Genomic DNA, 14,920 nt, shown 5'->3' on the forward strand with positions numbered 1-14,920 from the left:
TTGCTCAACACGAGTAAAGGAGAGTGTAAATATGGCAACTCCGAAGGGCCATGTCCGGAATACAGTGTTCAGTGATAAGGAAATTGGAGCAAGACGTCGTCGAACCCACATCTCGCTTGCTGGTTTAAAATAAGTAACATACATACACACACATACATATATATAATTTTTGTGTGTGTTTGTGTGTGTGTTTGCGTGTGTGTGTAGGTACATGTTCTGGAATTTGTATAAAACATTTGCTGAACCTTCCCCAATGCGGTATGCATATTCACTTATCAAAGTAACAGAAAGGCGTGAGTAAGTGAGTTTAGCTTTACGGATGTATAGAAGAACATTTTCGAAAACATCAATATTACGTTTCCATTTTACTCATTTAAAAACGCATCAACCTCAGTGTGGACTAGTGACAAATGATCATATTTTGAGCAAACAAAATAAACGCTATTGCTTGATCAATGTTTATTAGCTCCATCCTATCAGCACCACCCAGGGCTCCAAACACCTCCAAAATTGCTTGGGTCAGAAGCTGGATCTCCATCGGGATAATTGGATGGCACCATGGTCTTCTTGTACTCCTCAACCCTGGCGCGCACCTTCGCCACCATATCCGGCATCTTTTGTGCGATGTTGTTGTGCTCAGTAGGATCCTCTGTAAGTGTATGAAAATGTTTTTTAAGAAAGACCAAAAGGACCAACACACATTAAAAACAATGATGAGATCCTCTGGTCGAGATCCAGTTTATATTAGTTACAATCTGAAGATGTAAACCAAACCCATGTGGGTTCCATCTACTATACTAAACAATAGTCAGTATGTACATTTTAGCAAATTTGATAAGAAACAGATTGCCGATTATCTCCCGTTAACATGGTTGGTTTAGGGGATATATGTATAGTACAATCAACTATTGTATATATTCTTTCAGGGATCGGTGATAATCAAAGCACACAGCTAGTTTTTCTTCGGCTCATACAAGCGTCCACGACCAAGGAAATCTATGAAAGACAAACCAGGTAGATTGATTGCAAACCTCGAATGTTGAAGAGAAAGACTGGTTCATCCCCCGTATAGAAAACAGGCTGTGCAGGGATATCATCCTCGGTTTTGTTCATGGGTTTGTGCCAGCCGTCAAATGCTCCAGGATATCCCAGGATCAGCTTGTAGTCTCCTACCCTAATACATAGTAATGCAGACACTGCCATATTCATTGGACGTTTCTTTGCTTCTAAGATCACTAGCTGGTTGTGTGCAGTTGACGTCATATTGCATATAAAGGTCACTGACATACACATCGGCATATAAACATGTAAACCTCACAAATAATTCTTTAGCACGGAAAGCATGATGAACGCAAAGAGTGAGTGAGTGAGTGATTGAGTGAGTGACTGAGTTTATATTTAACGTCACATCGGCAATATCTCAGCCATATCGTTACGAAAACATTTCCTATGAGAAACATCAAAACATTTTGAAGAACATAACCTGTGGACAGTGAAAATACTAGTGCACCTCAGAATGGATATAAAACTAGTATGGAAACGTGAAATATACTATCAAATAAAACAGACAATATAATATAAAGCACGGGCTATTGATCGTTAACAACTGAAGGTAGATCACCATACTAGGGAGCATGGAGACTTAGTTTATCTTTGCTGCCTGAGCATAGTTGGATTTATACCATCCCTTCAGCTGCTGGTGAGTGTGAGGAATGCTAGACAAAATCAAAATAACAAGAATACTACGATTACAAACTCGGTAGACCTAAATTTACATGGAATGTTTTGGGACTTACGTACCCTCTCAGCAGGACAATAATTTTACAATACTTCATCCCCCTTTGGGGGTACAGCCACTAACAATTCTAGTTACTAATCTAAACTACCAATCATTAAAATACATCTATCTACCGATCATATTATTCCAAATTCAACAATGAAATAAATTTCCTTTAAAAAAAACAAGGCACCCGTGGCGAGCCACCTCCTCGTGGTGGGTGCTGGGTAACGCCAAGAGCTCGCCGACACCCCCGTAGTGGACCCGGGGGGATATTTGGTCCACCAACCCGTTTGCCGTGGGTTGCGGCCCGTGTCGGCGGAGGAGGGGATCCTGGTGGTTGAGGGCAATAGGGGCCTGGAACCGTGTTCCTATTGCCTAACACACCACTTTGGCCCTTACTTCACCTAGACGGGTGGTAGAATTGGCCCGATTCTATCAATCGGCTGGTCACGCCAAGCCCTGGGCATGGAGGCTGTATTTTGCACATGTAAATTGTTACTGGGTCTTGGCCATATCTATCTCAAATATCTAAACTATTTATATATTGAACTGCCTAGAGTCCTATGCCAGAAGGCGGTGGCTCATGGGCCAATCTGGTGATAATAACCTCCAAATGATGTATGTCTCTACTTTCTTGCCTTGGGCCGAACCAGTCGGGCATGAAATTGGTAGACAAATACAGCTATTTGTGTTGTTGTCTCTGGAGTATACCACCCCTGTATCCCCAGTGTTAGCATCTTGGATATCCGGTGCTTTGTGACACTGCCCATGTTGGCATTCCGTGGTGGATGGGGAGCAGGGGTGTTGAACAATTTTTTTTTCATCATGGATCCCAAGCAATCTGGTTCAACTCGTAATGAAAAGAAGAGACGATTAGATGAAATTGATCAACCTTCTGGACATATATCTCCTAATGCTGACTCATGGGCTCGATTCCTTGTAATCGAGGGCAAGGATAAACAACCTTTAAAGCTTAATCCGTTTGCCGTTTCTAAGGCCATTTCTGGAATATGTGGAGAAGTGTCCAATGTCACTCGTCTTCGCAGTGGTTCGTTGTTGGTCGAGTGTGCACGGAGACAACAATCTCTGAATCTGATATCTATCAAAACATTTGCTAACGTTGAGGTTGTTGTGTCTGTGCACAGAACGTTAAATTCCTGTCGCGGCATCATTCGTGATAAAGCACGCTGTCTCTCTGACATGTCTGAAGAGGACATTGCTACGGAGCTCCGGGAACAGGCTGTCACATCAGTGAAACGTTTTACTGCTAAGAGAGAAGGAGTCATTATTAACACCAACACCTACCTCTTGACTTTTTCTCGTTCTAGTATTCCAACTTCAATTAAGGCAGGGTATTTCAATATCGGAGTGGAGGTGTATGTCAGCAATCCACTCCGGTGCTACAAATGTCAGAAATTCGGTCATGGCTCACAATCATGTCGTAACGCTGTGGTGTGTCAACGTTGTGGAGACAACCACGAGGATACTAACTGCCAAAAAGATCCAAGGTGTGCAAATTGTGATGGCTCACATCCTACTTTTTCCAAGTCTTGCCCTGTGTGGCAAAGAGAGGCGAAGATCATGAAACTGAAATGTGAGAAAAATATCTCATACTTTGATGCTAAAAAACTCTTGCAAAACCAAAACTCAAATCCGTTGAATTTAACCTATTCAGCTGCAGTCTCTCGCCCTGTAGCAACGTCCTCTATAGCATGTCAGACTGACTTGACTTGGGTCAAGTCAGAAAGACCTGTTGTTTCTAATGCTTCACCTCAGTCCGCGGTCATTGCATCTACGTCCCGAGCCAGTCAGTCTACGTGTGGAAGCCAGACAGAGAGTTTATCTGAAAATCAACCTGACACGTCTTCTTCTCAACCAGTAACTACTAATTCCAAAAAAAGGAAAGAAAAGAAACTAAACAGGAACCAAACACCTACCAACCCCTCCCCACCAGAGGTTCCTTTAGAAAACACATTTGGGCCTCTAGATATGGAGGTTACTTTGTCCTCACAGGACAAACAGAGGAAAAATTCCTCACGTTCGCGTGAACGGTCCCCGGTTGTAGCACCATGACTCAATTGGTCAATATTATTCAATGGAATTGTAGAGGATTGAATCATAACTTCAGTGAAGTGCAATTACTCGTACAAGATTATCAGCCGGCAGCTTTATGTCTCCAGGAGACATATCTGAAAAACACAGACAGCTTTAACTTAACACGATATAGTAATTATCATTCCTTTTCTCCCTCTGGTGAAAAAGCAACAGGAGGCGCTTCTCTTTTGGTTCATCAGAGTGTCATACATAGCCCAGTCACTTTAAATACAGATCTTCAAGCTGTTGCTGTTCGACTGACCCTTCACATTGCACTGACATTGTGCAGCTTATATATTCCTCCATCTTCTACTATTCAACAGTCGGATCTCCAAAATCTGTATGATCAACTGCCGAAGCCCTGTATCATCATGGGCGACCTCAACGGACACAACCCGCTTTGGGGAAGTGCCCATACTAATAATAAAGGTAAAATCCTTGAGGAACTTATTTCAGACAATAACCTATGTATATTTAACAATGATTCACCCACCTATTTGCATCCAGCAACGGGGACATATTCTTCCCTGGATCTGTCAATCACCGATTCTACCTTATTTAATGAATTTGAATGGATGGTCCATGAAGACCTCTGTGGGAGTGATCACTTCCCAACCATTCTTAAAACACTCCACCCTGGTGATGATCCGCCATTGTCACGACGGAACTTCGCCAGGGCTGACTGGTCATTATATAAGACACTATGTACTTATTACATAAAACATGACCTTTTCGCGAACAGCAAAGATCCTATACTGTTATTTTCAGATATGCTGAACAACATTGCTGACCAATCTATACCAAAATCCTCTGCAGTTCCACACATTCGTAAACCATGGTTTAATAGTGAATGTCAGCAGGCCAGAAAGAGTAGGAAGAAAGCTGAAAAATATTTTCGACGCCACCCTACTGTTCATAATTTGAATAAAGTAAAAATTTTCAATGCTAAGGCTCGACGTGCATTTAAGCAGAATAAGCGTCAGTCTTGGAGAAACTATGTATCTAAGATCAATTCCCGTACACCGATTTCAAAAGTGTGGAATATGATACAAAGAATTAAGGGCAAAGGTTCCAAGTCGACGGTACACCATCTGAAGGATGATGACAATTTGTTAACGGATAAAGCTGATATTGCCAACAAGCTTGGTGAAACTCTTGCCAAACATTCTTCTTCGTCAAATTACGTCCCTGCATTTCAACAATACCAGAAACAACAAGAGAAGAAACGGATAAATTTTAATTCGGATAATGGCGAAGATTATAATGAGTTATTTTCATTACATGAGCTCCATACTGCTCTTGAGCAAGCTCATGATACTGCGACAGGGGCCGACGATATCCATTATCAGCTCCTAAAGCATTTGCCCGAATCATGTCTGGAAACTCTACTTAATATATTTGATGCGATATGGACTACAGGGAATTTCCCAACTTCATGGCGTAATGCCATTGTAGTCCCCATTCCAAAACCTGGCCGGGATCATAGCGATCCGTCTAATTACAGACCAATCTCTTTAACAAGTTGTGTCTGTAAAACCATGGAACGTATGGTGAATAACAGATTAACTTGGTATCTTGAAACCAATAACCTGATCACAAATATACAGTGTGGTTTTAGGAAAAACCGTAGTACCATAGATCATTTGGTACGTTTAGAATCCTTCGTTAAAAATGCTATAGTGAATAAACAACATGCTGTATCGATCTTCTTTGATCTTGAGAAAGCTTACGATACCACCTGGAAGCATGGCATTTTAAAGGATTTACATGACTTTGGGTTAAGAGGTCGTTTGCCTCTTTTTATATCAGAGTTTTTAAAAGACAGGCAATTTCAAGTCCGAGTGGGTTCTACCCTGTCTGATCATTATAATCAGGATCAGGGTGTTCCACAAGGTAGTATTTTGTCCGTTACATTGTTTAGTATCAAAATCAATAGTTTATCTAAGGTTTTAACTGATTCAATCGATGGATCACTTTTTGTGGATGATTTTAATATTTCTTGTCGCGGTACGAATATGCATACTATTGAACGGCAATTACAGTTGTGTTTAAATAAAATAAACAAATGGTGTCTTGAAAATGGTTTTAAATTTTCTGAATCCAAAACTAATTGTATACACTTTTGTAGAAAATATAAACCGCATAAAGACCCTGAACTATCTTTAAATGGCACTCCCATCAAAGTTGTTAAGGAGGCCAAGTTCTTGGGTTTAATTTTCGATTCTCATTTAACCTTCTTACCGCACATTAAATCCCTGAAAGCTAAATGCCTGAAGGCACTAGATTTGTTAAAAGTTGTTTCCAACTCAAAGTGGGGAGGGGATCAAACTACCCTCTTACACCTATATCGATCACTGGTCCGTTCGAAGCTCGATTACGGCTCCATCGTATATGGTGGAGCCTGCAAAAGCAACCTTAAACTTCTTGATTCTGTCCACCATCAAGGCCTTAGACTTTGTCTTGGGTCGTTCAGAACTTCACCTATTGACAGTCTCTACGTTGAGGCCGATGAACCATCTCTTACTCAACGTCGCATAAAATTGTCTTTACAGTACATTACTAAATTATATTCTAATGAATCTAATCCTGCATATAATTGTGTGTTTAATCCACTTCATGAAAATTTATACGACAAGAGGTCTTCTCTTGTTCCCCCTCTTGGGCACAGAATTAAACCCTTTCTTTCCTCGGCCGGCATTGAGCTGGAAAACATAGCTCCCTCCCGTCTTCTTTCTTCTCCATCTTGGCAGTTGGTTAGGCCACAAGTTGATCTAACATTAACTTCATTTAAAAAATCAGAAACTAATGAATTACAATATAAACAAAAATATCATCAATTAAAACATAAATATAGCAATTACAAACCCTTATTTACAGATGGTTCCAAGGACGGTGGTGCAGTTGCTTGTGCCACTGTCATTGGATCCAGAACAATATCTTCTAGAATTCCAGGTAACAGCTCCATTTTTACAGCTGAAGCTAACGCAATACTGACAACTCTTAAATATATTAAAAGACACCCGAAACATAAACAGTATATAATCTATTCTGACTCTCTTTCTTGCCTCCAGGCCATTAAAAATATTTCTTGTAAACATCCACTTTTAATTGAAATAATTGAATTGTATAATAATCTTGCGACTGGCCAATACGACATCGTCTTTTGTTGGTTACCCAGCCACGTAGGCATTTCTGGTAACACAATGGCCGATCTTGCTGCTAAGGCAGCACTCAACAAATCTGTGACACCACTTCTTATTCCTTACAGTGATTACAAAGCTAGCATTAGAACCTACATCCGTGATCTGATGCAGAAGAAGTGGGACACCCAAGTTGGTGTAAATAAATTGCATGAAATCAAACCGTATATTGGTTACACCCACTTGGGTTGTCAATCCAGATTTGAAGAGGTTATTTTAAGACGATGTCGTATTGGCCATACACGATATACTCATGTATACTTGTTGAAAGGTGAGGATCCTCCGTTTTGTATCCCTTGTGATGAGAGAATCACGGTCAAGCATATTCTGCTTGACTGTATTGAATTCTCCATCACAAGGGATAAATATTTCAATGTCAAAACTGTCAATGATCTTTTTAACACCGTTAATTCTCATTTAATCATTGGTTTTTTAAAGGAAATTGATTTGTTGGTTGAATTATGAGTAGTATGTGCTGTAAATAGATGTATTTTAATTATCGGTAGTTTATATTAGTAACTTGAATTGTTAGTGGCGGTACCCTCAAGGGAGGTTGAAGTATTGTAAAACTATTGTCCTCCTGAGAGGGTACGTAAGTCCCAAAGCATTCTATGTAAATTTAAATCTACCAGGTTTTTAATTGTAGTATTCTTATTATTTTAATTTTGGCTAGCATTTTGTACACTCGCCAGCAGCTGAAGGGATGATGTAAATCCAGCTAGGGTCCATGCAGGTAGCAAAGGTACTGTAAGTCCCCATGGTCCTTAGTATGGTGATCTACCTTCTGTTGTTGGCGATCTATGGCCTGTTTTTATATTGTATTGTCTAAATAGTATATTAGTGATATTAGTTTTAACTTTCCATGCTAGTTTTAATTGAAATTGTGATATTCTAGTTGTTTTACTGTCCTTCGTTGACAGAATTTTACAATATGCATATATTTCATTTAAGTGTTCATTCAAGTTTTCTCGTCACGATATGGCTGAGATATTGCCGACGTGACGTTAAATATTAACTCACTCACTAAAAAAAACAAGAATTAAATGAGAACCAACAGTTATAAAAAGATCAAATGTCCTGGCAGTAAAATATTTATCCCTTGTGATGTAGAATTCAACACAGGCAAGCAGGATATGCTTGCCCGTGACTTTCTCATCACAAGGAATGCAATACGGAGAACGCTGCGACATCTGAAAATACCTTATTGCAGCATGCCCTTCGAATGCATCTTCAAAGTAGTCAATGTTGTAGACGAACTCTGTCCTTGGAGAGGGGAGACCATATCGAATAGAATCCCACTGACTTATTCCATCAATGGTAGTGTCTGTGTTCATACAGGAAATGAAAGGAGTATAAAATTCGAAGTAACTCGATTATATGTTCCTTTCGAAAGAAGTTAACAAGCTAAAGACAGTTTTAACTATCTACAGGTACACGTAGTGCATAATCGTTAGTTTTGCTATTCTCGAGGAAATATGGGGCATATTCAAGGATCTCCCCACCTGGAGTTCCCCCAGCAGCAGCTACCAAAGTTGACTTCCAGTCGACGGCATGGATCATTCTGTTTGAATGTGGAAGGAGCACACTTAGAACATATACCAAACGCTTATGTGTCAAGCTCCCACACAATAAGATTAGTTGATTGTACACGATAAGGTGAAGTAAAATTGGGTTGAGCGTACATACGGACATTGCCCTCATATGAACACGTGTTTGTACCAGCCCAGACTTAAGCTGATTTTATAGTGCGAGCTCACTGAGGTACCATGCCATAGTTAAGCATGGATACTCCACGCACATTATACTGACTCCGAGCCGACAAGTCTGCGCTGTACCCATTTATGCCGAGCGAGAGGCAGGGAACAATAAGTACTATATTTTAAAGTATTTGGGTATAACGCGACCTTCCACTCTCCGTACAGACGCTCTAACTACCGCCATAGTATGTGGCATTTTCATATACGCTTGGGACAAGTGCATGTAAGGGCTATTGTGTTCTTCTGATTTACTGGTTAGATAGCGTGGCCTTGTGGGTAAAGCATTCACCCGTCATACCGAAGAACCAGGTTCGATTCCCCACATGGGTGCAACAAAGTCAATTTCCACTTGAGTGTCAGTGGCCGTGATATTCTTGGAGTATTGCTATACAAGCGGCGTAGGACTAACCCCATTCACTCATTGCTTATTTACAGTACGTCTGTTGAATTTCGAAATAGGATACTTTATCTTACTTCGGAACATACATGAAATACTTCTGTTATATGCCTAACCATATTCCATTTATCATGAATTCGTAACTATTTGAAGTCACGATATTGCTGCAATACTGCTGCTGTGGTTATGAACCCTAACTCAATGACTCTAGAGTAGTTTATAGCGTTACCCATCGTGTGTCGTCCCAGTCCTCTGGAGCCCTGCACCATACATGAAAGAAGCTCCCTTCGTGCCCCCCTCCCAGATCGTGTACTTTCCTCCTCTCAAAGGCCAGTTGTTGGCATACGCTTCGATGGGTCCTCCATTCTGAAGGTTCATTAGTTTATTACAAAATATTAACAAGATTAGCACTTTGATGATGTCTTGAACATCAGTAATTTTTATGTTTCACGATCATTACAATTGTTGGCATACATTTCGATATGGCCTCCATTCTGAATTATCATAGCTTTGTTACATAAAGACTGACACGATTTCAAAGTTTGGTGACAAAATGACCCTCTTGTTATAGAATAGTAACCTCTTCTAAACAGTGATCACTCACATTCAGTCAATCTGGGAAAGTGACTTATTTCACATCGCCACCGTTTATACCTCGTTCATTCAAACTCGACAAGAAGAATGAACGTTTCCCACCGCCCCGTTGTTGCAACTGTGAAAATGGGATGCTCGCAATGTATACCATTGACCTCATAAGTGACATGTGCGTTATTCTGCTATAGGGTGATCCATTTGCAGTTTCAAAGATTTTATACCAACATCAAGATCTTTCCGTACGTAGTGATTGATAATTATCCCTATTATACTACAACAACTTACATCTGCAGTGAACAGAATCAGAGTATTGTCAAACAAGCCCCGATCCTTCAGGGCTTTGGTAACATTTCCCACTGCCTCGTCCAGTGCGGTCACCATTCCTGTTTCGAATAGAAGTTGTTGGCCAATGCGCTGAACAATATTTCAGATATTTCATTTTGTGTGAACGTAAAGGTGGTTACTCAAATCATTTGCATGTTAAATAGTAAATTTGAAATTTGTTCTTTTGTTAACCATGCAAATATCAGTGATAACTCTATAGGGAAAACGATAGGAAATACAGGCAAAATCTACATACCACTGTACTGTCTTCGCCCTTTGTTGATCACATTTGGATACATATCCTCATACCTTTTCGGGACCTGTGATGTGAGACCTTGGAGTACTTACATTGACAAATGAGTGAAAGAAAAGTTAACAACACCCTTAACAATATCGCCAACATCCCATTAGCATGTAAATATTCACATAGATAACATATGCTCAAATTGCTGTGATTTATATGTACATAAGTATGAGCTTGTACACATTCTTATAGGAAAATGGTTTTGTTCCATATGCACCATTAACAAAGACATGTGAAATCCCCATCATTAGCACAACCAATACGAGAACAGACGTCCCAGCAAACTGGTACAGGTTATCAATATACGGTGGATTTTATGTACCGCGATTGGACCATGCACGCTTTGATACGGGAGGTACATAAACAGCGGCTGTGATACATTATGACGATGGATGATGTCAACGGCTCTCTGGGCGAATGCGTTCTGGAAGGACAAATAGATGATGAATAGGGACGTTTACACTGACCAAACCAAGAAACAGACCAGAGGAGATAAATATATCGCAGAAAGTATGATTTTTAAACATAATTCTACATAACGATATTACATTCTAAACATAATACATTTTAAAGAACAATTTTGTCAATCTGTTACAATACTTACAGCAGAATACTCCCCAGAATAGTTTCTCGCAGGAAGCGTATTGTCTCTGAAGTCCAAATACCCCCCTGATGAAATTTAAAACAAGCGGACTGACTGTTTAATCGACATTCGAGTGAAAAGTGGAACGTGTAACTTTATAGATTACAACTTTTAGTTAAGTGCACTGAACAACCTTTCTATATAGATTTACATAGTTATCTAGCTAAAGGTGACTTCAGCCAAATGGCGTGAAGCTTTAAAGTGACTGCAACCAAATTTGGAGATGCTTCAAAGTGACTGCAACCAAATATGAGAAGCTTGAAAGTGACTACAACAAAATAGTGAGAAGCTACTGTAAGCAAATAGTGGGAGCACTTTGGACTCTTGTACACCTGCTCACATGTACACACTTCTAATTGAAACGTAAGTATGAAAAACAAACAAACAAATCTAAACAAATCAAACAAACCGTCAGAGTGAGTGAAGTAGTCTTCAGTCGCAACATAATATCCAAGGAAAGTATCAAAGCCTCGGTACGTTGGGGTGCACTCCCACTTGCAAAAACCAAGATGCCATCTGCAATGAAAGTGAATACTTAGAGTGCACTCCGAAGTGCACTTAAACAAATTCGGATGTGCACTTGGGGTATCGTAAAATGACAACTATTACAAACCGAAACGCTACCACAGGCATGGATCAATACATCTGCATTGGTGAACGGTTGTACAAGAAGTTAAGTCTAAGATCTGTTATTGATTCAGTTTGATTATGTTCTACTTGTTATGTTAAAGTTTAGTTTTCTTGATGATACCTACTTTCCAATTATGTGCGTAGCATAGCCGAGTTTCTTTAGTTCCTGGGGGAGCAATGTATAGTTGAGGGGCAGACATACTGGTTGGTCACGTACAAGTGCCATATGCTGTAAAGGAAAATGTACAACTGATGTGAAGTGAGTGGGTGAGTAAGTTTAGTTTTACAGGGCACTCAGTAATATTGCCTCTTTATGTCGGTGGTCTGTAAATTATCGTGTCTTGACCACACAATCCAGTGGCCAGCGATATAAGCATCGATCAGTGCAATTGGGGAGCTATGGCATGTGTCAGCCACGTCTGACCATCCAATTCCCTAGGTCGCCTCTTACGACAAGTATGGTCGCCTTTTGTGGCAACCAATGGCTGCTGAAGACCTTCATATGTGTGATGTGAAGTGAAGTGAAGCGAAATGAGTTTCTTCCCATAACAGGAAAGTTGACCAGATACCCCCCCCCCCTCCCCCTACACACACAGTCAAACAGTTCCAGTTCCACTAAGTGAAAGGCGTAACCTAAAAGAGAAGAATTTACTTTAACACAATCAACATTTCTTCATGGCCATAAACTTCAGCATACATATTTCTTTCAATTGATGAATTTAAGTCCTGATATATATTGCATATAAGATGAACTGGGGATTCATTACACATGTTGCTTCAATTGGGAAAAACATAACTCATCGCCCGCCCTTCAGTTTATGGGTATTTCCCAAATGTTTGATGAGATTGTTATTTTGAAAATTGAATGTCCCACGAGTGATCACTTCTATTTATCATTTTCACGTCACTCTTTCCCTGTATAGAAGTGATTTGATCAGCATTTAGTAAAACTTGGAAAACATGTGTTGTAATCCATTCATTCCATTGTCGGTTTCATTGAGAGCCAAGCTTAAAAAGGCCTGATGACTCTTTGTTGGCATATTTCCAACCTGATAAATGACTATTTTTGTATCTACAGAGTTTGCAAAACAAGTCAAACGGATAAGTACAACGATTCTGTGTCACATGTTTATGTGTAATACTTCCCCTACGTTTGAATATTATCAACTGAGAGGTCAGATCAAGGTTTAGTCGGATCCGTGACCATCCAACGACTTGTTCGCGGAAGCTGACTTGCAGGTTTCACAGGATTAATCGTTGTTTCCACTAGTAACATTGTCAGAAAACATCCTTGATATTAGAGAGGTATAAAGGTTCGTATGCGTCGGAAGTCTAGTTGTGTCATTTGCATGCTTTAACAACATGACGTGCTTTATGTCATAAGACCATGTCTTGGATAAATGCGTTGGCTAAATGATAAAGGATATATTTACCTGCATGCCTGCGTGGAAAGGATACATTCCACTCATAAGGGCAGTACGGGATCTGAAAGCGTGTGAAGTGTAACATTGTAATACCATTACATGGGGAGTACAGTAAGATAACGCATCCAAACTCAGTATATTTCCTCAAACCCAAATTGGATTTGGGGTTTCAAAGTTTAGGTACATTCTCAGCCTGTATGACCATATATAATTTTACATACAAGTAAGAATAAATGTTTTTATTAGTTGCATAAATTTGATGTATGTTGTTTGTTATGTCACTCATAAAGGAGGTACAGGGTCTGAAACAATGAGAGTCTTGTGTATTCCATTAAAACGTTTGTTCATTTGACTTGTAGAAAATGTATACTTTCGTTACATGTACTGGTCTGTGTGGGGGTGTATTTCCCGACCTGAGGTAATGTCTTTTGTTAGAACACGTGTGGTTATTGTTAGTGTGAGGGAAAGACTATGACAATTTACGGGCTGCAAAGAGGCTGGACGTATGCATTGTTGAAAATGATTCCCTCTGTGGCCAGTTTGTCGATGTTTGGGGTTATCATGTCAGGATTTCGGAAACCAAGATCATTCCACCCTGCACACATAGAGATGGAACGATAGATTAGTATAATCCTGGTGTAGTGACATTAGAAACAACACAAGAGGTAACTACTACGGAACATTCAAAACAATCTCATCTGTTGATAATTATCTGCTGCTTCCAACACAAATATCACACACTTTATTGACACCTAGAACCTCTGAAAATTACATTCCTGCTGTGACAGGTTTTTTGTACAATATACCACGTGATCAAAGGAAGTGTCCTCTTTGTAATGCATCTGCCTTTGCTGACAAAGTTCGACGCTTTTACTTCTTCTGATGTTCAGACTTTACAGAACCTAGATCAAGGTTATCATTCCGCATTATTATATATTTTCCGTTGGTGGTTAATGAAGATAGCAACAAATTAGAACCTTGTAAACTTGAGACACATTGAGAGTAACCTGTAATTTCGGAGGGTACTGAACATAAAATCGTTTTATAATTGTTTTCAAAACCTGCACTCACCTAAATCATCTGCCACAATGAACACGATATTAGGGCGCAGGGCCGATGCCAACGATAGGAAAAACAGGACCAGAGCAATGGCATTTTGAACCTTCATCACGTCTGCTTGTTTAAACTAAATGAGACTGTATTCTGTTATGTGGCACAATTCTGTAAGTTCTGAGATCGGCGTAAGAGAATGTACTGATAAGCCATATCTTTTCTCCAAGGTCAGAATAACTGCGACATACATTACTGTAACAAAAGGAACATATGCACCATATTTTAGAAGGTAACATGCTTGATGGACATTTAAAGGTCGGAGCGTAACATAACGACATGTGGTATGGATTCTTTACGTTGTTATGGCTTGCGTGAGAGGAGAATATGGAGAGTAGAACCCTTAACATACTGCCGCGCGTCTTTAAATTTGTGACACGGAAAGTACATCGCCTTCCCGTCTTCTTTCTTGTCCTCCTTGACAATTGGTTAGGCCACAAAGTGACCTAACATTAACATCATTTTAAAAAAATCAGAAACAAATGACTTACAATATAAACAAGAATATCATCAATTAAAAAAACAAATATAACAATTACAAATCCTTATTTACAGACTGGTCCAAGGACGGTGGCGCTGTAGCTTGTGTCATGGTCATTGGATCGAGAACAATACCTTCTAGACTACCAGATAGCAGCTCTATTTCCACAGGGGAAGCAAGCG

At 39.8% G+C, this 14,920-nt stretch overlaps 1 protein-coding gene across 1 annotated transcript; it reads right to left on the minus strand.

Annotated features, from left to right (window-relative positions):
* Positions 1-442: 442 nt before the first annotated feature.
* LOC137282545 (arylsulfatase B-like) lies at positions 443-14,388 on the minus strand. The gene is made up of 14 exons (XM_067814308.1): positions 14,219-14,388; positions 13,631-13,742; positions 13,157-13,208; positions 11,849-11,952; positions 11,503-11,609; positions 11,055-11,119; positions 10,773-10,874; positions 10,403-10,466; positions 10,108-10,205; positions 9,458-9,594; positions 8,577-8,635; positions 8,275-8,398; positions 1,032-1,174; positions 443-649 (listed from the first exon to the last, which is right to left on the minus strand). The coding sequence occupies exons 1-14, from the start codon at positions 14,313-14,315 to the stop codon at positions 477-479; spliced, it is 1,437 nt and encodes a 478-aa protein (XP_067670409.1). The 5' UTR covers positions 14,316-14,388; the 3' UTR covers positions 443-476.
* Positions 14,389-14,920: the final 532 nt, after the last annotated feature.

This window comes from Haliotis asinina, chromosome 4 (assembly GCF_037392515.1).
Source record: "Haliotis asinina isolate JCU_RB_2024 chromosome 4, JCU_Hal_asi_v2, whole genome shotgun sequence".
Lineage (NCBI taxonomy): Eukaryota > Metazoa > Mollusca > Gastropoda > Lepetellida > Haliotidae > Haliotis > Haliotis asinina.

Coding starts and splice junctions, on each gene's coding strand:
- LOC137282545 (XM_067814308.1), bottom strand. CDS start 14,315: ATGAAGGTTCAAAATGCCATTGCTCTGGTCCTGTTTTTCCTATCGTTG. Junction 10,875..11,054: donor ATTCTGGGGAGTATTCTGCT/GTAAGTATTGTA, acceptor TTGTCCTTCCAG/AACGCATTCGCCCAGAGAGC. Junction 8,636..9,457: donor ACTGGGACGACACACGATGG/GTAACGCTATAA, acceptor ACATTCAAACAG/AATGATCCATGCCGTCGACT.